The 27,614-nt window shown below is 39.7% G+C and overlaps 1 protein-coding gene across 2 annotated transcripts in view; it reads right to left on the reverse strand.

Annotated features, from left to right (window-relative positions):
• Positions 1-27,614, reverse strand: part of PRKCZ (protein kinase C zeta) — a 4,411,399-nt gene that overhangs the window by 1,095,241 nt on the left and 3,288,544 nt on the right. For both annotated transcript variants that reach the window (XM_044063009.1, XM_044063010.1), the window contains one exon: positions 1,940-2,037. In XM_044063009.1, the coding sequence (XP_043918944.1) occupies positions 1,940-2,037 (98 nt within the window). The remainder of the gene's footprint in view (positions 1-1,939; positions 2,038-27,614) is intronic.

Genomic DNA, 27,614 nt, shown 5'->3' on the forward strand with positions numbered 1-27,614 from the left:
AATGAACCTAGCTCAAATTCTCAATAGCCCTACAGTACTGTCTGGTTAAGTGACTTGCTCAAGATCATAAAGTAGGCATAAGAATGCTGAGGGAATTAAACCCTGTACCACAGGAAGTAGCTCATTAACTACTTGTTGTCCCAGTGATACCTCTGAAGTCTACCTTATGAGGAACATTCCTCATTTTGGATCATAAAAAGCCATGTTCCTAAATGTTTCACACTGAAAGGGTCTGTCACACATTTTGTGTTAGGAATTGCTTTAACTGATATCTGTGGTAAATGGTACTGAACCATTTTAATTCCTCAAAACAACTTTTTAAAGTATAAAGTAGTACACTGTAAACATCCTTTGAACTTGTTAGTTGAAGTTGCTAGCAAGCTGTTAGCAGATGTCACACATTTTACCTAGTTTTTGCACACTATGGGAGGTAGCGTTCCTCATTTTGGAGATGGAAGGGTCAGAGCCAAGGTTCTAGTAGTCAGTACTACTGCAACAGTAATCTATAAGAAGAACGTGCTGAAAAAATACAACTTATGGAAGACAGAGAGGAGTCAACAAAAGACTACGTTTTTTTATCATCTGACTTTCCTGGCACATTAAAATAGCATTCGACCAGAATAATTCAGTATCAAGTACACTTATTCAGAAATCAGCTCAGATTTTCAAGCAGGAACCAACACTGACCCGAACAAACTACTTTGCAAGGAAATGGAAAACATTACTGAAAAAATATATATATTTTTTAGAACAGTTTGCTTAGTACTGACATTAAAAAAACAGAAAATATAACAACATGAAATTATATCCATTTGTTTTAATCACTTCCCACTGACTGATTTTGACTTTGCTTTTCCTACTGGGAGTGACAATTATAATGATAGTTATTTCAGGGTCAAGCTGAAAATACTAAGCATTAGTTGTAAAACACACACACACACCATATCTCTCAACTGTCCATATTTTCACAGTGTGTCTAGATTTATGCATCACATTTTTGGTCTGTTCCTCTTGCCTTTCTGGCAAATTACTGATTGGAGCCACTAAATAATGGAATACATTTGAACTTCAAACTTCATATCTTCCAGAAAATACTCTTACACAAGTTGTGTAATTTTAGCAATTTTCTAAGTTTATAAGAGCAATATTTAAAACATGTCCCTATTTTTGGGCCTTTGTCCCACATTATTTTAGGCTTTGCCCAGATTTCTTGCACTAGACTAAGAGGTTCAGAAGTATGATACACACAGAGTGAAAGAACACTTAATACAGGTTCAGAGAAACCCGAAGTAAATACTGTTTTGTACAACAGTCATCTTAAATTCAAGCATACAAACCAACATGCTGCTATACATAATTTTGAGAACACTCAGATTACAAAACCAGTCCAAATGTCAGTATAGCTTTTCTATGTCTAACCATAAGTTACTCCTTCTGAAACCAAAGCATGTAGAAATAATTTTTGTAACAACTTGCAAATGTCTATCGAATGAGCTGAACATATATAACTTGAGGTGCACAGCAGTTACTGAAGTGGTTTCTGCTCCAAATGAATACGAGAAAATTTCTACAATAAAACTGAAAGAACAAAACAAGGCTTTATTTTTGTATGGCTTTTCCCTAAAATTCATGGACCCTTTGAAATCAGGATCCTATAAAATTTGCTAGCAATTTCAGGGATGTGTGTAGGACAGTTAAGTAGAAACAAGCAGTCACTGTGAAGACTTCTAGTTTACTGCTAACAAATTAATGGCATCGTTACTAATGCAACAAGGTAGTGCAGATGTTGGCAAGCTTCTTTTCTGCTAAATGCACCATCAGACTGCACCCTTGTTTTAATATCACCACCATAAGTGGGGCATCCATAATATAATACCAAACCAAGTAGAAAGGAAGACATTTTTCAAATAATGGGAAGGTAAATGCAACACACACTTACCTACTTTCCGTCTGAAAACAGGAATGTAAACCAACTAGGAATGGATTATTGGAGGCTTGTTCAAAAACATGTTTTTCCGTCTGCACCCAATCAATGTCCTACAATTAAAAAAAATAAGGAAAATATGTTTATTTCTACACCAGTAACAAGCAATAAAATTGGGATAAATACATATGAGGAGATACCTATGTGCACACCACATACACAAAAACTGCCAATGTTTCTTTCTGTAAAGGAGAGTAACAGTGAATCATATCTACTCATCTTATAAATAAGTTAAAAATTAATATTTCAAAGCATATAGAGGCTACTAACTTATCTTTTGATTGTTTAACAATACAGAATACAGCTTAAATGATGACATAAAAAATGAAGTCAGTATTTTGTAATGTTTTTCCTGAAGCTGGTAATAAACCTCTCACTCCATTCAGATGATAACACCCATTAACTACATGTAGGAGAGAACAAAATCTGTCACTTTGTTTTATTGAAAGGTAACATCATCTCTGTAACTTTACAAGTTGCTTCAAATAGCTTGTGATACATGCCAGGTCACCATTGATACTGTGCACTATGACTTACAAAATGATCTACCTGTGACACCACACTGTACTTAAATTAGTATTAGCCATTAAAGGCCCATCTTATTCCCTTCCAGAATCTAACAAAGATGACAATCGTGGTGAGGGTGAGTTTGGCAGAGTGGGGGTAGGTTTGACATAACTGTTAAGGTCTTTACCTTAAAGACACAAGGGTATAAAGTTTGATTCTAACCTCAGGCTACTGGCTAGGCTTAAAATGGCCATTTAGACCACTTAGACTAGTATTCACCCATGAGCTTATGAACCTATGAACTACTGAAAACTGTTTCAGGTGAAAGCGCTTTTGCTTAACTAGCCCCCTGCCACATGGAACTACATCCCAACTGATATATGATCTTAAGAGACACTGAAAAAATTCAAAGCTAGACTGGAAGAGCATCTTCAGCAAAAAGAAAAGTGCTGTTGCTTTCACCATACCAGATAAGTGTTCCCAGAGTACTAAGAGGCCAGTAACTTCTATTCTGTGTCACACTCTTGTCATTCTGTATGGGAATGTGACATACTGTAAATAATGTATATAAAGTCAGTATGAACATTTGACACGTAAATAATGTCAACAACCTTCACACAATGTAATCAGTGTATAAAATTGTTGTTTGAATGTTCATGTTTAATGATTACACAAAGTGTACAATAGCTAGTTTATGCATCTACTGTTTATCTGTTCAAATAGTCTCATATTTGCAGCAGAATTTAATGCATCATTTGTACTCATTATTTGCTCCATGCATGCACTGTTTTTCTGTTCAAACTGTGATTTTTTTTTTTAACAAAAAAATTGTGCACTGCTTGTGCTCATTCTGAGTCGAAGTTATGGCTGAAAAGGGTCAGTAGAATAACCTGCTAACCAAAGTGCAAATACATAGATAAACTCAGTGAGAATTTCAATATTCTAAATTCCTTGGTTGGAAGGATTTACCATTTCAAACACAGGTAAAGAAAAACACTCTGTGAGGGCAAACAAAGACTATGTAGCCAAATGCATCTGCCACTGCAAGCCAACTGCAAATGTTTTTGTCTCCAATTTAAAGTAAAACAGAGACAATCTAAATGAGAAACAACGTTGTTTCTGGTTTACTGTAATCCAGAGGAAGATACCACCAACGAAATGTGATGAACATTTCTAATCAATGTGGCTGAATTGAAGAAATGGGCACAGTCTTGTAAATTTGTCAGCTTAGTAGGGTTATTAATAAGGGGGTAAAACTAGTAAGGCATATAGAAAACTTTAAAAGAACTGGTACTAGAAGTAAAGCTTTAACTTTACAAAATGCACTGGATTAGTGAATAATTAGCAAAATTATTTAACAGCAAGAAAGCCAAATATGCAAACAGAATGCCTACAATATGAAAATTTTGAAAGTGAAAGCAAAAACACAGCATATTCTAAATGCTAGTTCAAGATGATGACTAGGAAGTTCTCAGCAAAAGAAGCAAAATTGTGCAGGCTAGGAGTTGCATAACACAACATGTAATGATTACGGAAAATGAAAGCAGTTAACAGCATACTGAACAGGCTATAAATTCTTAACAGGTTTCATTCTGGATTTCATTCCTTTTCAGCTTCTACTTGCAAAATATGCAAACCTTGGCAGATTATTTATTTAACATTTGTTAACTGGGAAAGTGCAACTTGGAACAAAGCCAATTTTCAGCGGAGGCCTGGGGAGAAACGCTCTAGATGCATGTCTTTGTAACGTGGGAAGAAACCAGAGCACCAGGAGGAAACCCTCACGAACAAAGGGAGGACATGCAGACTCTGAACAGAAGGCACCCCAGCCAAGAATTGAACCAGAGAATCTCTTGCTGTGAGGCAACAGCTCTACCGCTGCACAACTGCACCATCCAGATAAATCCTGAAATGGAAGGCATTTATCTTCAGGTTTACTGGTTAATAAATCGGTTAATAAACTAATAGAAATTATAACACTTCTGATGCCTGAGAATAAATATGACACTGTTTTCTGAGTCATGGTATGAAATATTTATATATATATATATATATATATATATATATGTTGTGTCTTTCAGCTTTTCCTGGTTAGGGGTCGCCACAGCGGAACTAATGATTAATTAAATTAACTAATTAATTAAATTAACTTAATTAATTAACTAATGAGCTAATGAGTGGCAGTTGATTTTTACGTGCTGAGTTGCCGGCCCTAATGCACAACCTTCAACGAAGGTACGCCCATTCACGCATGTCTCCACAGAAGACGCTCTAGCTGAGAATTGAACAGGACAACGTCTTGCTCTGAGGCAACAACGCTACCGCAGCACCACCACCACGGACTATATATATATATATATATATATATATATATATATATATATATATATATAAAATTACTTGCACTATTAAACCTTCAGCAGGTAAACTAAAATAAATGATCTAACCTGTAATGTGTATGTGTATTTTACTTGCATGAAAATATCTGAGATCTTGTGCCCTACGAAAAGATGTGTGAACCTGTGACTCTGTCAAGGCAATTTGTTTATTCATCCTATGCTAAGTGAGTTAGTCCCACTAGGCTAATATACACTTTTTGGGGGAGATCCGAGGTGATGTTTATAATACAACGTGAAATATGGCCAGGCATTGGGGAACTTCCCCTATTTTTTCAATAGGTACCATGGGATCTTTTACATCCACTGGAACTACCACCAAATCAATCAGATGGGGCCTTGGCTTAACATCTCATCTAAAAGACAGCACACTGAAGAGTGCAGCATTCCCCTTATAATGCACTACAGTGTTAGCAACTGATCTACCTGGTGTGGGAATGGAACCAAGAACCTTCTATGTGAAAGATCTATGTGTTGAGCCACTGACGCTGAACAATATATAATGTTTGCAACTGTCTTCTTCTGGGAAATACAGCGATTATACATAAATGTGAAATTTACAGCAGACATGTGAAACAGAAAACTGGAAATGTTATGCCCTATGATTACAAGACCTCTAACTTCTCCTAGGCTAGGCGCAATTAGACAGGAGATGGCTAGCTCAGGGAAGGAAAAAAGGAAAAACAAGCCCTGGTTAACTGCATGTAAAAAGGCAAAGCTGCCCAAGAGTTTTGACTTAAAGTTTTGTATTCTGTGCTTGTCTATGCCTGGAAATTCATAACTACTATGGTTAGGGTTCAGTAACTCTTTTAATTAAGAAACTAGCTAGGAGAAGTCCAGCTGTAGACAGATTCTCCTTTCTTTTAATCATTATTTTCAGTTTCCCAATGCAATTTCACATTTCTCTGTATATTTAACTGGTATCGTTACAGTTTAACTCAGTGTTTAAGTAATGCAATTTGTTCACTTAAAAAAAACATGTGCCTGTTGGTCTATTTACTTTTTTTCATACCTGACAAGAAGGCATTTTTTGCTAAGTGGTGACATGCAACTGACATCTACCTTTATTTATCCAGAACACTCTACCACACACTATAATCTGTGTTTACAATTATCTGGTTATTAGCAATAGTGAAACAGTAATTGGGGATGGGGCCCAATCTGGTAATCTGATGTGCTGCCTGGTTATTACATGGGGCAAGGACTGTAGTGCCTGAAAACATTATTAGCCTTTCCTGGAAATTAGTGTACAAGAGTCATTCCACTGTACAAGGGTGAACCATCAATCAATCCCAGGAACTACAGACCCATTAGTCTGTCTAGTCTTATATGCAAAACTATGGAAAACATCATCTGGGAAAATGAAAAAACAATGACATAAGAAACCTTCAAACACTGGACCCAACCCAGTCTGGTTTTGTCAAAGGCAGGTCATGCCTACTGAACCTGGTGAACTTCTTTGAGAAGACAAGTTGGATTAGCTAAGCAGGTATCTGTCAAGGTTAGAGTTTAGATGTACAATGTAGCTGCAGGTTTGAATCTCATGTCCTCCAATCTGTGTTCAAAGATGTTAAAACAACTGTACATATCATTGAAAATTGGGTATGTTATTATCTAACTGTTGGTGTAGAGGTTATGCTTGTGAGCTGAAATTCCTACAGTACATGATTTGATTCCCTCAGCCCTCGCTGTCCAACTATGTGGTCTTGAGCAAGTCACATAACCAGATATAGCTCCAAGGTTGCCCATACTAATGGACTGTGGACCTATCTAGTTAACAAATTGGTATTTTTACCTGCAATGTAAATAGGATCTCCTGGACAGTCAGGTATGCATCCCAGACACTACACCTTCTTTTGAACAGGCTCCCCATCCATGTTCCTCCCTCGCCCAATTCAAGTGTAATTTGGTCAACTGGATGGAGAACAAGAAATTCATCTCTGATTTGGCACCTATGTTACTAATGGACACAGGCAGCCTGTGTCCATTAGTAACACAGGTGCTAATGGACACAGGCAGCCTGTAAAAGGTTCATCTCCCAGGGCCATGCTTGTAAATGTTTCGGCTCTCAAACCCCTAATTATACTTATCAAGGGTACCAGAACTTGTCAGAGATTTGGGATGCATGGCTAGGCTTAAAAAGGTCCTTGTGGTCATTAGCCAAGTAAACATTTATAAGCCTACTTAGCACGGATAACCTTAAATTTAGGTTAGGTAATGCCTGTGGGTGAAGCTGTCAATTTGGTGCAATTGTTCTTATCTGGAGGGTTACTTCATTTTTTTGAAAATGTGCACGGTTAGTGTGCTCTCTGCAGCTTTAAACTATGTCTCAGTGACTGCACAGACATCATCATTCTCTAGGGTGAAGAAGTTTCTAGGGAGTGGAGTTTTTTGTTTAGATTCCTAGACCTTCTTGGTTTTCATTTGCTATGTCAGAAGTACTTTCAGTTTGGCAATGCCTAAAAAGACATTATGGGGAGGACACTGTTTTAGCTAATATTCAAAAGTCTAGAAGGGACAGGTGTGTGCATCCATGGCAAAGCAACATGGTCTGTTGACCATTTCCTTCCATGCTGACAAATATTGCACACCCTTAGAAAGAAACCAAAAACCAAGCCAAGTCAGTCATCTGTTGTTCATATTGTGGCACCATCCTTGGAGAAGGTAAAATGCTTTGCAATGCTAGGCTCATACTAGCCTGAGACACATATTCCAAGAGCTCCATGATGTCTCTATTCATATACTCTATGGAGGTATGTCTCAGGTCATTTACACCCACACAGAGTATGACTGCATCATATTGGTACTTATGGTAAAATTACCTGAGTGCGTGCATAACATGGCAGATCCTGGCCCCTGATAAGCAAGTGATGGTGACGTTCTCCTTTCCTCAGCCTGGCGAGAAGGACAGCAGTGTGTCTCACAATGGTGTCTCCAGTGAATAGAATGTAGGATTCTTTGGTGGCGGCTTGCCTTATGGGCGTAGAAGTAGAGGTTCCATGAGATAGGTTCATAGATTAGTACTAGACTAACTGCCCTTGTGGGCCATTTTAAGCCTAGCCAATTAACCCATGTGAGAATCAAACCTTGCACCTTATGCCTGCAAGGTAAACACCTTAACCATTATGCCATCCTCCCTCCCACAGTATGTGTTGATGCGTGTGTTGTTTTGAAAGAGTGTATTCGGGGTCGCTGAGGGTGTTTAAGCATACTTCATCTAGGAGGTCTTTGGGGTTTAGGAAGTTTACATTTAAGTGCCTCAGCATATGTGGGTCTATGTGTCAGTAAACATGAGGAAGTTTCTACATTGCCTTAGGATGCTCGTATCCACCAAGCTGGTAATGGCTATAGTGGGAAAGTTCATATCCATGGCAACCTTTTTTATTAATTAGAGAGTTGGAATGAGAATATAAATAATGTCAGGAGTATCTGGTTTGCAATGCTGGAGGTGCACGTTACAACCATGTGGTCCCACTTACACTGATCAAATATTTTCTTACCTCTATTACCCTCACAGATGCGAAAAACAGCTTGTATGCTTTCAGAAAACATTGATGTTTCGCCTTTAGTAAAAGTGCACTGGCTAGCTTTAAGAAACTAAATTATACACAGCTTTATTAAATGGAATAAAGTATTAAGGCTGCTAGAAAAGCGGTTATCTCTCATTCACTTCCAATAATTTTAAACTTCTTTTTTCCTCAACTACTTGCCCTTATACTTTTAAATGTTGTAATTCTGTCAGCAAAAAAATGCTCAGAACTGTCAAGATTAACTGCTTACACCCAAAGACAGCTTGTCTCCATGGAAACAGTCAGCAATAAGAAAAAAAAGAAGCTAACAACTGTGCAGATGCATGCAGGAATCTTTCTCAGTTTCACTCAAAACAGAACAGACTGTAAAACTGCCTTCAGCTACACACTTCTTGACTCCTACTAAACGTTTGTTAAAGTAAAAAAAAATGTATCTTTCATAATTTTGAATTATTTTTAAACTTATTTCCTTACAGAAAGCACTTGTTTTTATATTAAGCCAATTCTACATATAATATAATCAGTGCAATTTTACACCCCATCTTCATACCAGCAGCCTAAAATTACAGCATATTAACTTAAATTTGATTTTTCCTATCCTTTCTTCTCTTTTTAAACTGTAAAGCCTATATTTCTTTCAATTAAAAAAGTACTTGTTTACTTAATATCTTTATCACATTCAACAATCACGGAAATGATTCACCCCCACATTTAAAAGATTCTTGACTACATACTACACAAAGCTGCTTTACTATAAAACATGCATTTTATGTTATGAAATGTTTTATACAAATATTAAGTACAAAAATTGTTTTGCTTACATTTTCTTTTTTACCCTTTAGTGTCCTCCTAAACATTAGTGATATAAAAGTGTGGTATATATTTTAGAGTCCACCCACAAGTTTAACAAAGCCAATAAAAGACCAATCTTTCTCAGACACTTTTTCTTGCAAAGCCACACACTAATTCACTAATTTTGGTGCTGCTGGTCTTTGTCCTGTCCATCTAAATCTCCCAACACCAGACTCTTGTTCAAGTCCAAGATACTCTTGATTCTTCTAGTCAACTCTTGTGCTTTCTCTCTCTCTCTCTCTCAAACATTTCCTTTGGAACATAAGAAATTGTTAACTGGCAAAGTCTCTCTATGAGCTTTATTGTCTGAAGAATGAGAAGTAGAGCCCTCTTCTTTTTAATAGCTCACTTTATGTTGGATAAACTTTTGTATTTCCCCCTTAGTCTGTTCTGCATCAAAAATGTTTTTGATCATCCAAGAAAAAAATATTCTGAAGACAGCTGGATACAGCAGCTTGAATCCCACACTTGCCTCTTGAAACTTCCTGACTGCTGGGATAAATGTACTTCTCTTTTGCCTGGCGTACAGTGAATAATCAGTTTCCACAAACACTCTGCTATCTCCAATTTTTAACACTTTTCCCTTCTGCTACAGTTTTGTCAATAACAACTCATTCTGCTGGTATGATTGCATATTTACTAATAGAGGTCTTGGCTGCTTTCTCATGGCTAGGGTTGGAGCATGCACTCCTGTGGTCTTTCATTTAACAAATTATGTTGTGAAATACCAGTCCAGTTGCTTATTTGTGCTTTCATAAAATTAATGCAGTCTGTTCCTTCCAGTTTCTGTGGTACAGCAGAAAATCTTAGCACACTCTATCTTCGACCTCTAGTCCAGTTGCTTATTTGTGTTTTCATAAAACTAATACAGTTTGTTCCTTCCAGTCTCTCAGATACAGCAGAAACTATCAGGTTTTCTCTGCACGCTCTGTCTTCTAACTTTTCCATTTTTTGAAACATCTCTCCTTGGGAAGTTTCATACACAGGCAGCCTTTTCTTTATTTCAACCTCTAATTTTTGCAGTTTTATCAATTCATCGAAATAACTCATTAAAGTTTTTTCTATTTTTTCTAGCCTTTTGTTATTTGAGTTGATGTACTCCTTAAATGTTTTATTTTAAACACCCCTGTGTATATTTGATTTATTTTTTCCTCTAAATTTCTGGAAGCCATCTCTTGTACCATAGCTAAAGCTTTAATTGTTTTTTGCTGAACAGCTGCAGGATTCTTCCCAGTCAGTGTTTTCACAACCTTTTCTGATTTTCTTTCAGGTTCTCCACATTTCTTCTTTGCTGGAATCCAGGCAGTGTACTTACTATAAGTAACTGAATTTTACTCAAGCTATCAGAACTACTAGCTCTTATTTCTCAAGTTTCTTTTTTCACACTGGAAGAGCTGAATTTAAACTGCTGATCAGTGCCCAGACATCTTGGAACTCACTTAAAACATCTTCTTATGTGAAATGCCAGATTTGACCAACTGTCAAAAATATCTGAAATAAAGAACCACACTGCAGGCACAGAATATCATATTTGTTACCGCTTTCTTTTACTCAGAATAGGCAAACTTCATCAGACAAATTACACAAAGCATAATACATCCTTAAATAGGCAAAAATAATTGACATCACCAATTAACCAATTAAAAATCAGACTCACATTTAAAGAGCCATGAACCAGATTTTGCATAAGTACACTCATATTCATACTATAAAATCTACATCAGTACAAATATCAAACCATGCCTTACATGAATATAAACATAATTTGCAAATACATAAAAATGTTTAAAACCAATGTTAATGCATGAATTCATAAATTAACATTTTTTTTATCTTTTTAAAGCCCTCATTTTTAAGGTGCTTCCAATAGAAACAGAATCATTAAGGCCAGGAGAAACCAGGGCATTCAATTTAAGTTGCCACATTAATTCCTTTTCATCCAGCTTCAAAGAAACTGGCCCACCCCTATTATTTTCATACACTTTATCTATAACAAGAAAGACAAGACTATGCTAAGGTTGATCTTTAATGTGCCTAGCTAAAGCATTATTTAAATTCAATTTTTCAATAGTGTACAGATGTTCGTAAATTCTGTTCTTAAGGGTTCTCTCAGTTTTCCCAACATAAAAGACCCCACATAAGGTGCAGGTACTCAAATAAACAACCCCCTTTGAATTATAAGAAGAAGTTATGCACCTACCATAACGTTCCATGTTAGTTGTCTTCTTCTCGCCTTCTTTCTTGCTGGATGGGTTCAGAGCCAATCCTTGGCACCGACTCGGCCTATACTATAGCTCGAGAGCTATTTTTACCGGCTCGAGGCAGCCCTATATCCCACAATACCATGCGCTAACTCCCCAGATCTCGTTGACAGCTAACACATAGTATAGTTTTATTGTTACCAAAAAATAAGCCATTATATAAAAATACGGTCTCCCTGCTGGTAACACTCATGATACGGGTAACCCTGAATAACTATGTATCATGAAAGAAAAAGACTCAGAGACCTTCAAGTCTGTCCAGGCTAGGGGGCAGGAGGGAGGGCAAGAAAGAAGGCGAGAAGACAACTAACATGGAACGTTATGGTAGGTACATAACTTCTTAATGTTAAGTTGTCATTCTCGCCTTCATTCTTGCTGGATGGGACAGCGTCCCTAGCACCTTGGTCCTGGGTGGCTCAACGGAACAGACTCCTGAGTACGGTGGAACCAAAGTCAGCTCTATTTCTGGAGGCTATATCAAGTTTGTAATGGGTAATAAAAGTATGTTGAGAAGCCCATGTAGCTGCTGCACAAATGGCATCTAATGGTAACCTTGCTTGAAAGGCTGTTGAGGTTGATAGTGCCCTGGTTGAATGAGCCTTAGGTCTTGAAGGAAGTTGTTTGTGTCTCAACTCGTAGACAAAGGTAATGATGGATGCTAACCATCTGGAAAGAGTTACCTTTGATACTGGAAGTCCTTTCTTTCCTTCAGCATAAGAGAGGAAGAGCTGTTCTGACTTTCTGAATTGTTTTGTCCTGTCTAGATAATACCGCAGTTGACGATGAACATCCAAGGAATGTAGTTTCTGTTCAGCCCTGTTTGAATAATTCGGGAAGAAAACAGGCAAGTCAATAGTGTGGTTCAGATTTGATTCAGAAGAAACTTTTGGTAGAAAGGAACGATTCGTTCTGAGTGCTACCCTGTCTTTATGAAAAACCAAATAAGGGGGACGGACAGACAAGGCCTGAAGTTCCGGCACCCTTCTGGCAGATGTTATAGCCACCAAAAACAGAGTTTTCCAAGAGAGAAGCTTGAGGGAACAAGAAGCTGCAGGCTCAAAGGGAGGGAGAATTAATGAAGTTAACACCAAATTTAGATCCCATTGTGGAGGAGGATCTTTAATGGGAGGTCTGAGCAAGAAGATGCCCTTGAGGAAAGCTTTACAGAGTTTATGGGACATAATATTGGTTTCCGAGAGCCCTACATGAAAATTGGCAATGGCCGCTAGTTGTACTCTGATAGTGGCCGACGACAACCCTGAATGAAAAAGCTCCGCCAGAAAATCTAGGACTTGATGAATTGGTGCATTAAAAGGATCTAAGGACCTAGCTTCTGCCCAGACCGAAAAATGCTTCCATTTACTCGCATAAGTCTTCCTAGTATTGGACTTATGGGAGGCAAGAATGATATCACGGACAGGAAGAGAAATAAAGGGAAGCCTGGCTATGGTTGGAAGTGGAGCAACCAAGCTGTGAAGTTGAGGGACTGAAGAGACTGGTGCAGCTTGCCCATCAAATGGGTCAAAAGGTCTGGAAATGGTTCCAGATGCCAGGGCTGTTCCAGTAGATAACGGTGCAGGAACGGAAACCATACTTGTCGAGGCCAGTACGTAGCAATGAGGATCATTTTGGATCTCAATGCGGTTGCTTTCTGAATTAACTGCGGAATCAACGGAAAAGGGGGAAAAGCGTATAGAAGACCCCGAGGCCAATCGTGGGCAAGAGCGTCTCTGGGGGGATGGCCTGGTAGAGGGAAGAGTGTAAAAAAGTCGAGGCACTTGCTGTTTTGAGGTGTTGCGAAAAGGTCGCAGCAAGGCTGGCCTCACTTCTGGAAAATTCTCTCTGCTACCGCCTGATTTAGAGACCACTCGTGAGGCATGAGAATTGTTCTGCTCAGTCTGTCCGCTATGACGTTGAACCTCCCGGGGATGTGCGTTGCTATCAGAAACCGTTGAGAGGAGATCGCCCACTGCCAAAGTCTGAGTGCTTCTCGACATAGGAGGTAGGACTTTGCTCCGCCCTGCTTGTTTATGTACCACACTACAGACATATTGTCCGTTGGAACTGCTATAGTCCCCGTGTGAAGAGAGTCCTGAAGGGCTTGCAATGATAAAAGCACTGCTCTCATCTCCAGGACATTTATGTGCAGGTGGCATTCTAATTGTTGCCATGTGTCCTGGACAGTCCTGCCCTGATAGTGCCCTCCTCCACCCGATCAGGGAGGCATCCATTGTCACCATGGCAACTGGAGGGGGAAGAACAAAGGGTCTGCCCTGAAGAAGTTGAGAGGAGACCATCCACCAGGAGAGATGTTTTTTGCAAGTTGGGGTTATCAAAATGTTGTGAGTCATTGGGAGCTGTTGAAAGGACCACTGAGAAAAAAGCATCCACTGGAGAATTCTCATGTGGAAGCGGGCTAAGGGGAGAAGGAGAATCGCCGCTGCCATGAGGCCTAATGTTTTCAGTACTAACTTGACTTGAATTCTGTTGGACTGAAACAGAAACTGAACATTCCGCCGTATGTCTGTCACTCTCTGAGGTGGTAATGTTGCAGACATTTCTGTGGTGTTTAACACGGCGCCTATGAAGTTTATACACTGACAAAGCGGCAAGGAGGATTTTGAGAAGTTTATGGAAATACCTAGTTTGTTGCAAATGCGAATGGTGTAATCCCTGGCTATGATAAGATGCTGCTTGGTGGTAGCGGTAATGAGCCAATCGTCTAAATATGGAAACACCTGGAATCCTTTTTGTCTCAGGTGAGCCGTGACCACTGCCAAACATTGGGTGAACATCCAGGGGGCTGTGGTGAGACCAAAGGGCAGGGCTCTGAATTGGTAATGACTGGCTCCCAGCCGGAAGCGGAGAAACCTCCTGGAGCGCCTGTGTATCTTTACATGATAGTACGCGTCCTGAAGGTCTAACAAGCACATCCAGTTGTCTCTGCCCAAGAAGGGCAGAATAGACTGCAGCATTACCATCCGAAACGTTGTCTTCTGCACAGACTTGTTCAGTCTGCTGAGGTCCAAAATGGGTCTCCAGTCTCCTGTCTTTTTTGGTACCAAAAGGAACCTGGAGTAGATTCCGGATCCTAGCTGGTCTGCTGGGACTGCCTGGATGACTCTTTTTTTCTAACAGCTTTTTTATCTCTAGCTGTGCCTGACCCCTTTGTCCGGGTGGTACGTCTGGGAGGGGTCTTGGCGGTTGGATCAGAGGGGAAATGAAGGGGATTTTGTAACCCTTGGATATGATCGACTGTACCCATTTGTCTTGAGAGAGGGATTGCCAGCCTTCTGGGTACAGATATAATCTTCCCCCGACTGTCTCCGAAGGTGGACAGTCGGGCAGCTTCTCAGGGATGCTGAAAGGGTTGGTCAGGGAAGGATTCCCTGGAACCCTGGTTCTGTGGACCCCCTCTGCCCCTGGGGTGACGTCTATTATTGTTCCCCCCTCTGCCTCTGGGGGGAAGTTCACCACGTGCGGCAGGCGCGACTCCCTGTGGTTTGCGGAACCACATCTTTCCACCCTTCTGACCTTTACGGTATGGTCTAGATGGTGTGGAAAAGTGGACTCCCATGGCAGAGAGAGTCTTACCATCTTGCTCGCACCTGGTGAGAGTATTCTTCACCTGAGGTCCAAACAACTCTGAACCATCAAAGGGAGTGTTGGTGAAGGACGCCTTGAAGGGATTGCAAAATTACAGAGTCGCATCCAGGCGTGACATCTTAACGCAACACCTGTGCCTGCGGCCCTACTCGCTCCATCGGCTGCATAAGAGATAAGCCGCATGGAGGAGTTGGCAATGGAATTCAGGGTAGCCAGCTGGGAGTTAATCTTGTCCTGATACTCCGCAGCAGAAAGATCCTGTATGGTTTCACCCAGTTCTTTGAGCAAATCTCTCTGAAGGCGGGTGAAATGACATAAATAGTTCAGCGACCGCATGGCAAATGTCGCTGAAGCAAATGTCCGCTTACCGTACCTGTCCATAGTCCTGGACTCTTTATTAGGAGGATGAACAGGTACAGAAGGATCAGCTAATTCCTTCTTAGTGGCGGCTGCTACCACCATAGTATCTACCGATACACCTTTGGTCAGAAATGGTTTGTCTACCGGAGCAGAAATACATTTAGAAGGCCTCCTAGGGGTAGGTTCCATCGATTCAGGAGCTGCCCACGCCTTTCTGGCCACTACTTCCATCAGTGGGTTGAAAGGAGGGGACACCCAGGAGGTGGAAGGGCGAGACCCAAAAGCATCAATGTAAATCGACTCGTCCTCAGAGGGTTTGAGGGTGGACCAATTTCCCCCGCTGTTTCAGGATCTGTAGGATGTCTGAAAAGGAGACATCCTCAGAGGGGGATCTCGGGGAACCCTCCGACTCATCCAAGTCGGTGTCCGAAGTAATAGACTCGGGAGAGTCTACATGCTTCCTCTTGCACTTTCTTTTCCTAGGGGGTTCCCCTGAAGCTTCAGGGGAGGCCTCGGACGAAGAAGAGACACCCAAAGTGGGTACCCTGTGCTTTGGATCTCTGCTATCAATTGCCAGAGGAAGACCAGAGACCGTAACAGGCAATGTAGAGGGAGGAGCTGAAGGAACCAACTTTGGAGCGGACACCGGATCCAGCACGCTCCTCATCACCTCAAAGGCTCCCCTATCAGGCACAGAAGAAAGTCCTGGCTCCGAGGATACCAGGACCGCTCCCGGCACCGACAGAGAAGGCTCCGAGAATGATATCGGGGCCGAACTAACCAGCGCCGACGCTCTGAGAGGGAGAACAGGGTCGGACAAGGGTCCGATGCCACTCGCCCCCTCGGAGCCAATGATGGAGTCCCGGCGCCTGGACCTTTCCACGGACGGCACCAATGAAGAGGTCGACGTGGTAAGGTCCCGGTTCTGACAAACTCCGGCTCCGAGCTCAACTGAAGAGTCGGAGGAGGAATCGAAATTGGCACCGAGGGAGCCACAGTCTGGTGAGATGGGCGTTGGAGTATTTGGGCCAGTGCCTGAGACTTGAGGAGTCTACTGACCACCCTCTCAATGTCATGGTCGAACAGCCTGGAAGACCTGGAGGAATGAGTCCTATGACTCCACTCTGACAGTAAGGGCGATCCTGGAGCCGAACAAATGGACTCTACGGAGGGTGACCTAGAGCGCTTGCGCGCTGTTGTTGGCTCCGATACGGGTTTCGGAGCGGGCAAAGTCTTGCTCGCATCGGATCCAACTGGACCCGATGTCGGAGCACTTTCGGTTCCGCCAGCCATCGACTTAAGAACTGGAGCCGAGGGTTTGGCGGGCTTGGACGACTTCCCCGAGCCAGACTTAGATGGGGAGTCATCAGGCTTCAATAAGCCCCTCAGAATTAGCTTATTGCGGCGCTCCTGCAGGACTCTTGGACTAAATCCGTGACAAACAGAACAAGAGTCCTGCAGGTGCAAGGGTCCCAGGCAATAAACGCAAGAAGTGTGACCGTCTGTCAGAGACATCTTCTGACAGCATGAGTCACACTTCTTGAATCTTGAGACTTTAGTGTCTTTGGACATTATAGTGGACACTAAGAATCTAACACAGTCAGCACACAGAACTCACTCAACCACTCACACAAGGGGAGAAGTTAAAGGGCTGACTAGGAAAACACACACACACCTACTCAATAAGGGCAAACTATAGAAAAACTAAAGCCCGAAGGCCTGTTTATCAATTTGACTAAAGGGGGGGGGCTTAACGAAAACTGTTAATAAGCTTTTAAGGGTAAGATAATGAATAGATAGGGAAAACTAAACTTAAATTTTAAAAAAGTCCTCACAAAAAGAAAAAACTTTTTACACTGACCTGAGCCGGTAAAAACGCAACCTCGCAGCGAAGCGGCAAACGAGATCTGGGGAGTTAGCACATGGTATTGTGGGATATAGGGCTGCCTCGAGCTGGTAAAAATAGCTCTTGAGCTATAGTATAGGCCGAGTCAGAGCCGAGGATCGGCTCCGAACCCATCCAGCAAGAATGAAGGCGAGAATAACAACTTAACATTTGAATTTATCCTTAATGTTATATTTCCTTCCAGCCATTGTGAAGGAATTCCTACCATTAATGTGTTTGCACCACCTACAAGCTTCACATTTAAACATACCATTATGTGGTAAGTGTGATTTAGGGGTCTGATTTTCCAAGATGCATTTTATGTTCCTGCCTTTCCTAAAGACCACTTTAGATGAATCACCCACACGTTTATGAATAGTGCTTTCCTCAGTCAAAAAGCACCAATTCTTCATAAGAATAGATCTTAAAAGCAGGGCATCCAAAGAAAATGTAGTAATAAAACTCAATTTATCTGTGTTTTGATCTAATGAAATTGAACCATCCGGTACAATGGTTGACCCAACATCTCCGGCCATATTATGTCTCATAAAATTCTCTCCAGCCTCAGAATTTAATACATCAGGTTCAATTCCAAAAACAGGTAAAGCATCCCTCACATCTTTCTTCAATAAGGGTTTAAACAAACCATTCAACCCCTTGTGGTGAACCTTACAAATCAAATCAGCCAAAAGAACACTAGGGTACCCACATTTAGTAAACATTTCTCTTAACAGATTACACTCATCTGAAAAATCATTACCAAGGAAACCATTCTAGCCGCCCAAACAAGTTGGCTTTTAACCACCTCCCTTTTCTGAAAATGGGGATGGCAGCTACAATAGTGAAGAAAGGCATGAGAATACATTGGTTTCCTAAATATTCTTGAAATAAATCTTCTGTTTGAAACATGTTTAATTAATTTGACATCTAAATATGACAATTTATCAGTTTGAAATTCCCAAGTAAATTTCAAAAAATTGGTGTAGTGTGTTATATCTTGGATGAACAATTCAGCTGAACTTTTGTCCCCTTTCCAAAGAATAAAAATATCATCCAAAAAACGGGTGTACCAGGCTACCTTTTGTTGAAAAATGACATTCTTAAATAAAAAATGTTTTTCCCAAAAGGCCATAACTGTATTGGCAAAGGTGCCCCCACAAGGGGAACCCATGACCACACCCGTTTATTGTAGATAAAATTCTTTGTCAGACATAAAGTAGTTATTCTTGAGCACCAATTCTAATAAATAGATAATCAAATCAATAATGGACCCATCAACCTGTTTCTCCAACAAATATTCCCTCACCCAATCACAACCGATGTCATGTGGTATCACTGTGTATAAATCACAGACATCGATTGTGAGAAAATTTATCTCTTCAGAAAAAGGGAAGTTGTTAATGTTCTTCAAAAAGGCCCATGAATCCCTACAAATCTGAGGTTCATCAATTAACACCAATTTTAGTTTATGGTCAACAAACTTTGCACAGCCATATGTGATAGATTGCCTACGATCATCAATGGAACGAAAAGGGGGATCCCTCAAGTCTTTATGGATCTTGGGTAATCCAAAAATTACAGGGGTAATGGGGTAACTAATACAAAGATAGTTGTATAAATCAACGTCAATACATCCATCAATAAACAAATCATTAATAAACCCTTTTAAATGTTGATAAGCCCCATTTAACTAATTTCTAGAAACTTTAACATAGGCCTCATTAGTAAGAAGGGTTTTCATTTTTTCTTCATATGTATCAGTATTCATAAAAATCAACCCTCCCCCTTTATCCGGTTTAATAACCCGAATACCAGCAAAACTCAATTCTTTAAGGGCATCTTTCTCATTAATAGACAAATTAAAATCCTTGGATAATGATTTTTCGGATGAGTGTAATCTGTTAAGAGAAATGTTTACTAAACGTGGGTACCCTAGTGTTCTTTTGGATGATTTGATTTGTGAGGTTCACCACAAGAGGTTGAATGGTTTGTTTAAACCCTTATTGAAGAAAGATGTGAGGGATGCTTTACCTATTTTTGGAATTGAACCTGATGTATTAAATTCTGAGGTTGGAGAGAATATTATGAGGGATAATATGGCCGGAGATGTTGGGTCAACCACTGTACCGGATGGTTCAATTTCATTAGATCAAAACACAGAGAAATTGAGTTTTATTACTACATTTTCTTTGGATGCCCCGCTTTTAAGATCTATTCTTATGAAGAATTGGTGCTTTTTGACTGAGGATAGCACTATTCATAAACGTGTGGGTGATTCACCTAAAGTGGTCTTTAAGAAAGGCAGGAACATAAAATGCATCTTGGAAAATCAGACCCCTAAATCACACTTACCACATAATGGTATGTTTAAAGGTGAAGCTTATAGGTGGTGCAAACATATTAATGTTAGGAACTCCTTCACAATAGCTGGAAGGAATTATAACATTAAGGGTAAATTCAATTGTAATTCAAAGGGGGTTGTTTACTTGAGTACCTGCACCTTATGTGGGGTCTTTTATGTTGGGAAAACTGAGAAAACCCTTAAGAACAAAATTTATGAACATTTGTACGCTATTGAAAAATTGAATTTAAACAATGCTTTAGCTAGGCACATTAAAGATCATCCTGAGCATAGGTTTGTCTTTCTTGTTATAGATAAAGTGTATGAAAATAATAGGGATGGGACAGTTTCTTTGAAGCTGGATGAAAAGGAATTAATGTGGCAACTTAAATTGAATGCCCTGGTCTTCCCTGGCCTTAATGATTCTGTTTCTATTGGAAGCACCTTAAAAATGAGGGTTTTAAAAAGATAAAAAATATAATGTTAATTTATGAATTCATGCATTAACATTGGTTTTTAACATTTTTATGCATTTGCAAATTATATTTATATTTATGTAAGGCATGGTTTAATATTTGTACTGATGTAGGTTTTATAGTATGAATACGAGTGTTTGTTTGTGTCTTTCGGCTTTTCCCAGTTAGGGGTCACCACAGCGGAACTCCGGTCCGCTAATGATTGGCAGTTGATTTTTATGTACCGGCTTGCCAGGCCTGGCACACAACCTTCAAGGAAGGTATGCCCATTCACGCATGTATCCACGCAGAAGACGCTCTAGCTGAGAATCGAACCGGACAGCGTCTTACTGTGAGGCGACAACGCTACTGCAGCACCACCACCGCGGGTGCAAAATCTTGTTCATGGCTCTTTAAATAGGAGTCTGATTTTTAATTGATTAAGTGATGTCAATTAATTTTTGCCTATTTAAGGATGTATTATGCTTTGTGTAATTTGTCTGATGAAGTTTGCCTATTCTGAGTAAACAAAAGCGCTAACAAATATGATATTCTGTGCCTACAGTGTGGTTCTTTATTTCAGTTTATTGGTTCGTTTTTTGTCTGTTTTAAGTTTTGCCAAAAATATCTGTCATTCATGCAGCTGCCTTTGCAACTTCTGCTGGCAATGCTGAGCATAAATACATTTTCATTATCAGAGCTGTATCAATAACATTATATATATTTTCTTTCCACTGATAAGTTTTGACATTCAGAGTCCTGCCCATATCTTCTTGCTATCTAATCTACAGCTCTGTCTTGCTTCACTACGTTTTCTCTTTCTTCCCGAATGAAGATCCTTTTTAATAATTTTTTTTACCATCTTTTTATAATAATACTGCTTATGCCTACTTTTTGTAAATTTACTTTACATAGACTATATTATTACTGGTGATATCCCCTAAAGTTCTTCTACAGTAATTCTTATTTTTCTAATGCACTTTATCATTTTCACCACCAACAGTCTAATGATTCGACAGCCTTACTCTGATTTAACCATGCACTGGTACTGCTTGGCAGTCACTTCATTTTGAAGTACCGAATGATGTATGCAAGCAATGCAGTAAAAGGATCTGGCACACGGAATACATTACAAAAATTAAGATAAAATCACAGCTGCAGTTTAATTCTATAGCAGATTATATTTTGTTTAAAATTTAAATATATATAGATATAGATATTTAAACCTAAACTAGTAGCTAATCAGCCAGGATTGCCTTTGAAACATAGTGTGACTGTTACTGAGTTAAACTGTTACAAGTGTGAAAAGAAAAGCCATGTAACCAAAATTTGAATCAGTAAAATGAAAACCATTAACGCTGGGAATGTGTGAATGTCTGAAATGCATATTGAGAAAGAAATATCAATGGAACATGATAAGAGAGATGCAAAACCTATAGACTCTATATTCTGCCACTGTACACTAACCATATTAGTCTTTTTTAGGAAGATAAGGAACTGCAAGGTATGCTGAAGTCAGGCAGCATGATTACTTTAGTTAGAAGTCCCTAATGTGTGAACGTATACACTGAATAACAGAAGGTAGAGATAATTTATGTCCATGGAGACAAAAAAGAAAACCCAATTACATCCGGACAGTTTCAGACAATCTTAGGAAAAATAATACATTCTGTAACAGCAGCGCCTAAGCTAGCTCATGAAGATACATTTTGGGAAGGATTTTTCATGAATTTAAAATTATGGAGAAGTTATGAGAAAATGGAAATGTTTAAATTATTTAAATGATTTATATCGGAAATGTAGCCTTAACAGAGAATTTATTTATTTGTTTGCAGGGAACGTCCAACTGGGACACAGCCCATTTTCAGAAGAGGCCTGTCCCGGAGAAAATGCTCCAGATGCATGTCTTTGGAATGTGGGAGGAAACTGGAGCACCTGGTGGAAACCCACAAAAATGCAGGGAGGACATGCAGACTCTGCACATAAGGCACCCCAGCTGAGAATCGAACTGGACAACCTCTTGGTGTGAGGGAACAGAGCTAACCACTGTACCAGCCAAGAGCAGTATTACCACAGAATGAAAATGGGGGTGGGGGTGTTGGAACTGATCCATACGTCTGATCCATACTTATTAAGACAAGAGCAAAGCAAAGAAAAATTATTTAGCCTAGAAACTACTAAGCAAACTGCCACATGGATACAGCTGAGTGAACAAAAAATAACTCCATGAGCTACCAGATTTTTTAAACAAGAACATTCCAGAACACTCCATTCTTTTTTGTATTGATCCTCTTCTGTTTCATTCTTTCTAGCTAAGCCAGTGGTCCCATCAATCGCCAAGTCTACCAGACTCTTAATGCCCCAGGCTATCTCCATTCTAATGCTGGGGGCAGTGCGGAACCTAATGCATCCTGGGGGCTGTACCTCTGACTGCTTCCACCGGGGATTTTTTTTTCCCATTTATGTCATTCCACATGGTACCCATGTTCATGTCATACTTGAGGGCTATTCTACTGTATGGACCAACCCCTCCTTCAGGGAACACCTAGATGAATTTCTTCCATCCTGGGATGGGCTCTCCCTGCCAGTGTCTTAGATCCCCAAGTTGCTAACTGAACCTGGATCACCCAGGCCACATTTAGAGCTTCATCCATCTACTCCAAGGTGCCAGCTTAGAATACTCCATGTTTTAAGATATCCTTGTTGAAGAAGTCAGTGTCAGTACTGAACAGAAAACAATGACAGGTACTGACCTAAGCACAAAGCAAAAATACTAGCATAAAAATGTAGGAACAATGTAAGTCTAGACCTGAAAAAAGAACATCTCTTAAAAGAAATATCAGATAAGGAAGCAGAGATAGGCTCTAAAGCATAATTACACAGCAAAGATGTATATGAAGCTTGCAGAAATATTGCCAGATGAAGGAAAGTTTCACAGCAAAACATTATGGCCTGTAAATATTATAAAACAAAGAAAGGAGTTCACTAGAAGAACTGAAGAGAATGAAACTCTTACTAAAGGGGGAAGGCAATCCAAATAAATTAAGTTAGGAGGTTTGAAAATGCACAACCTGAAAATAAATCTAAAGTTTCTGTCAAGTAGAAACAGACAGCCTTAAAAATTCTAACTGAAAAAGGGAGACTTTGATAATAAGAGTGGTAGGGAGGGTGGCTTAATATCTAAGGTGTTTGCCTTACAAACACAAGGTGCAGGGTTTGAGTCTCACAAGGGATAATTGGCTAGGCTTAAAATGGCTTGCAAGGGAAGTTAGCTTAGTACTAAACTATGAACCTATAAGATAAAATTTACCAGTGCATTAAGAAGGGAAGAAGCACAATATGATCAATATGATCAAAACTGTAAACCCATGTCTGTCAGTTTGGAAGAAAAACTCAAGTAATGGGGGATTTTAACTAACAGATATGTGGGAGTGTAAAAAAATTCAAACTAACGACAGTTTCTGCTTAGAGTTATTCTCTGCAGAGGAAGACCGATATGGAAGAGCCTATACCACATGTTTGAGGGGAACCAAAGCCTTTCATCTCAAAACAAAGTGAGAACTATATATCATGAGCCATATGAACTTCAAAAAAGCACAATGGGAAGGCAACACTTCAGTAAGATTAAGGGAGACTATAGAAACAGCAATGGTTGATAATACAAAAACAAGTTGAACCTGTGTTACCCTTACCTTGAATCAAACAATGATCTCTTACATAGGGTAAGTAAGAATAAAGAATAAACTGTCACCATTTAACGATACAAAAGCTTTACAGGATTATAGTTACAAAACTTAACGCAGTCATGGGCTCAAAGGTCACTTGGGAATGAATAAAACTAATACCCAAATATTAACCAGATTTTACTGACCAAGAATTAACAAAAGAAATAGAAAATGCCTGTTCTCTCTATCCAGAATGTCTCAAAACAGTTCCACAAACTGGTTCACAAATCCTTTTATTCCAGTGTCTATTATAGCTGTGCTATTTGAATATATTGCTATGGACATTGGTAAGATCTAGCAGTGGATCTCAGTATATTTTGGTCACAGAAGACTATGCCAACAAATCTCTAGAAGCTATACTGTTACACAACGCCATTGCTAAATCTATTGCCACAGATACCTCTAAAGAGATATTGACCAACCAAGACACACCCTTTATGTCAAAGGTTATGCAGTAACTATGTCACTATTTCAGGCTAAGCACTTAAAAACATCAGTTTGCAACCACGCTCTGATGGTTTAGCAGAGAGATATTCAATAAAACATTGGTATTCATATTAAGAAAAGTAAATGAGACAAATGGAAAACATTGCTGTTGCAAAAAGAGAGCTACTACAACCATCACTAACCTTTGCCCATTTGAACTTTGCATGGTAGGCATCCAAGAGGTTGACATGACACTGCTAAGGAGACATGGGAAGAAGAGAAAACATCAAAGTGTTAAGCAGCACTACAATAGCTTACATGAAAGACAAGAGTGGTGCTGGAAATGGTGAAAGAGAACAACGTTAAAAGCTTAGAAAATAGAGAAAACAGTAGATCGTACGAATTCAAAAAAGAAGACAAAAGTCTTGGTACTTGTGCTATCAGCAGAAAATAAACTTTTAAAAAGTGGTAAGGTCCATCTGAAGTCCTGAAAAAGTTAAATGAAGTTGATTATACGGAGAAGCGGAGTAAGAAAATAAAGTGAGAACAAATCTAACGGACATATATGATGAAAGAATGAAAAGAAGGTGAACCTTTAGTAATCATGTGTACCACTGTGGTAGGAAAATACAGCCAGGAAAGGAACTCATTCACTCATTCAAACTGTTGACACAGGCTAGTTTTTTATCTAAGGCACAAAAAAAACAGGTGAAAAAATTTCCAGTCAGAAATAAAAAAAGCCTTTAAGATCTACCAGTGAGAACAAATCAGACAGAACATAGTAGAGACAATATCGGAAGTGAAGGTGTACATAAATCATTGTACCGGTGCCTGAAGCACTAAAGAAAAGCAGTACAAAAAGAAACCGAAGGCAAGCCTGTACAGAAAGACAATTTTGAAATTTCAAACTAAGAAACCAAGTGTTGAGCCTGAAAATGAAACAGAATTGTCAAACGATACAGCCAATACAGCTGACAACTGTATTAATGAAAGATGAAGCACTGGAAGTAAAATAACTGCAAATTTAGTGAAGTGTAAGGATTCTAAAACTGAAATTATTGTTGCCTGTGAAAAGAACAGTTAAGAGTAATTACTTGAGCAGAGCTAACAATTATGCTACTTGGCCTCTCAGCAGCAAGAAGAATCTAAGAATGTAAAAACAGGGGTGGCCCATGCTATAGGACTGCAGGACTGCAGTCTCCCCACCTGTAAGAAGAATAAATTAAATTCCCCCACTGCAGAAAATAAAAAATAAAAGTAAAACAAAATTGTACGAAGTCGCCGGAACTCCACGCATGCATGCTTAGTTCCAGACTGCTCTGTTAGGCAATCCGAATATGGAAGGCAATTCCACCCTTCCAGCCCAGAGGTCTGTGCAGTGTCAACCGCACAGACCAGAAGAACATAGACTGCATCACCCACAGGCTGGAGCCTCCAAATGTCTCACGGGGAGACCCAGAAAGCCTGCGCAGGCAGGCTGTTATGAAGGACAAAGACAGGTGATCATCGGGCTGCTGCAGAATTACTATGGGGCTAGCTGCCATGTACAGAATCACTGCCGTTCAATGGAGTGTGTGTACAGGACATAGCTGCTGCAGATATTGGACTTAACTGCCATGAATCGCTGCCACTCATGAAGGAGTGTGTACGGGGACATAGCTGCCATGAATCACTACTGCAGAATCAGATATAGCTGCCATGGAGGAGTTGCAGGTAGAGTGTGTATGTATAATGCCCCAGTTGCTACATGGTGGTGGGTAGAGAATAAAGGCTTGAACCCTGTACCTTGGGCCCAAGTGACAAGAGCCTGAATTCCCTAACTACCATCATTTGTAAAACATTTGCAGATTTTTGCCTCATATTTGTTCTGTTCCTCATAAAATCTGTGGTTTATGTATTTTTGATACTTAGCACAGCCAGTAGTGCAGTGGTAGCATTGTTGCCTGAAAACTACAGGTTGTCTGGTTTGATTCTTGCTTGGGGTGCCTTCTGTGTGGAGTCTGCATGTCCTTCCTGTGTTTGTGTGGGGTTGCTCTGCTGTCCTCAATGGATATTTGTCCCTATTTTTTGGACTGTATTCCCCCATTATTGGCTTTGCTCAGGTTTTTTGTGCCAAGGTTGAGAGCTATGGTGATAACTTAACTCACTGAATATGTTTGGGGGCTGTATTCCCCCATTATTGGATTTGTTTAGGTGTTTTGTGCTAAAATGTTGACAGCTACGGTGAAAACTGAATTCACTAAATGGTAGCCATTTAAGTTTCAGTCTTCCTTTCGTTCATAAAACAGATGACTTGGCATAGTGGTACGTTGCTCTGACTGTTTTGCACAGGGTCCTGGGTTCAGTACTTGGCAGTGAAATGTACAGTGGTAACACAGCATTTTATTCTAACAACTTTCCAACATCATACAAGCAATGTTTAAAATGTGTCCCTATGTTTTGATCTTTTGCCCCCCCCAAATTTTGGATTTTTTCAGATTTCTTGCGCTGTAAAGTTCAGAGATGCAGCTGAGTGTCAAGTAGATTTTACAAGAAGTTGAGAGCTGCAGGGGAACAAAAGTTTAGTGCTGCTTATGTCTGCTTGCATGTTAATAGCACAATAGGTAGTGTACTTGCTTTTGATGCAGAAGGCTGTGGGTTCTACTCCCACAGTAGTTAGATGCATTGTTCATACTGTACTGTATTGTAAAGGGGGTGGCTGCTGCAGTCTTTTTTGGTGAAGATACTTAGTAACTATGAACCTGTTATCAGTTTGCCATCCATTCCCTATTGCAATATTACTAGCTTATCATTTTTTTAATGCAACTTATGCAATTTATTCCTCAAGGGCAACAGGCACTTTATTTGCAGATGAAACAATGAAATATAAAGTTGTTTGCTAACAGCAACCTCTTCATTAGTTACAGATTTCTTTAATGTGGAATTATTTAGATGACTTTTACTTCTTCAGAGATTGTGCATATTTACTGATACTGATGAACTGTAGAAGTTTGAGTAGACTTTTATGATAGAAATATTCTGAATTGGGCAGTTTTGCCGTTATTGGTGCATGAATTTTCTTTCATTGCTTACCGGAAAAATGTTCTGAATTGGGCAATTTTGTCATTATCGGTGCATGCATTTTGTTTTATTGTTTACTGGAAAAATGTTCAAAAAAATTTAAAATGCCCTCTAGCAACTGTACTATATTGTACAAGGAATATAATTTAATACAATCAGGAAGATGTATCAAAGACCACATGTATGTTTCGTGTGCAAGGGGCCTATGATTTGAAAACAGCCCAAA

Source organism: Protopterus annectens, chromosome 2.part1 (genome assembly GCF_019279795.1).
Source record: "Protopterus annectens isolate FY-2018-M chromosome 2.part1, PAN1.0, whole genome shotgun sequence".
NCBI classification, from domain to species: Eukaryota; Metazoa; Chordata; order Ceratodontiformes; family Protopteridae; genus Protopterus; species Protopterus annectens.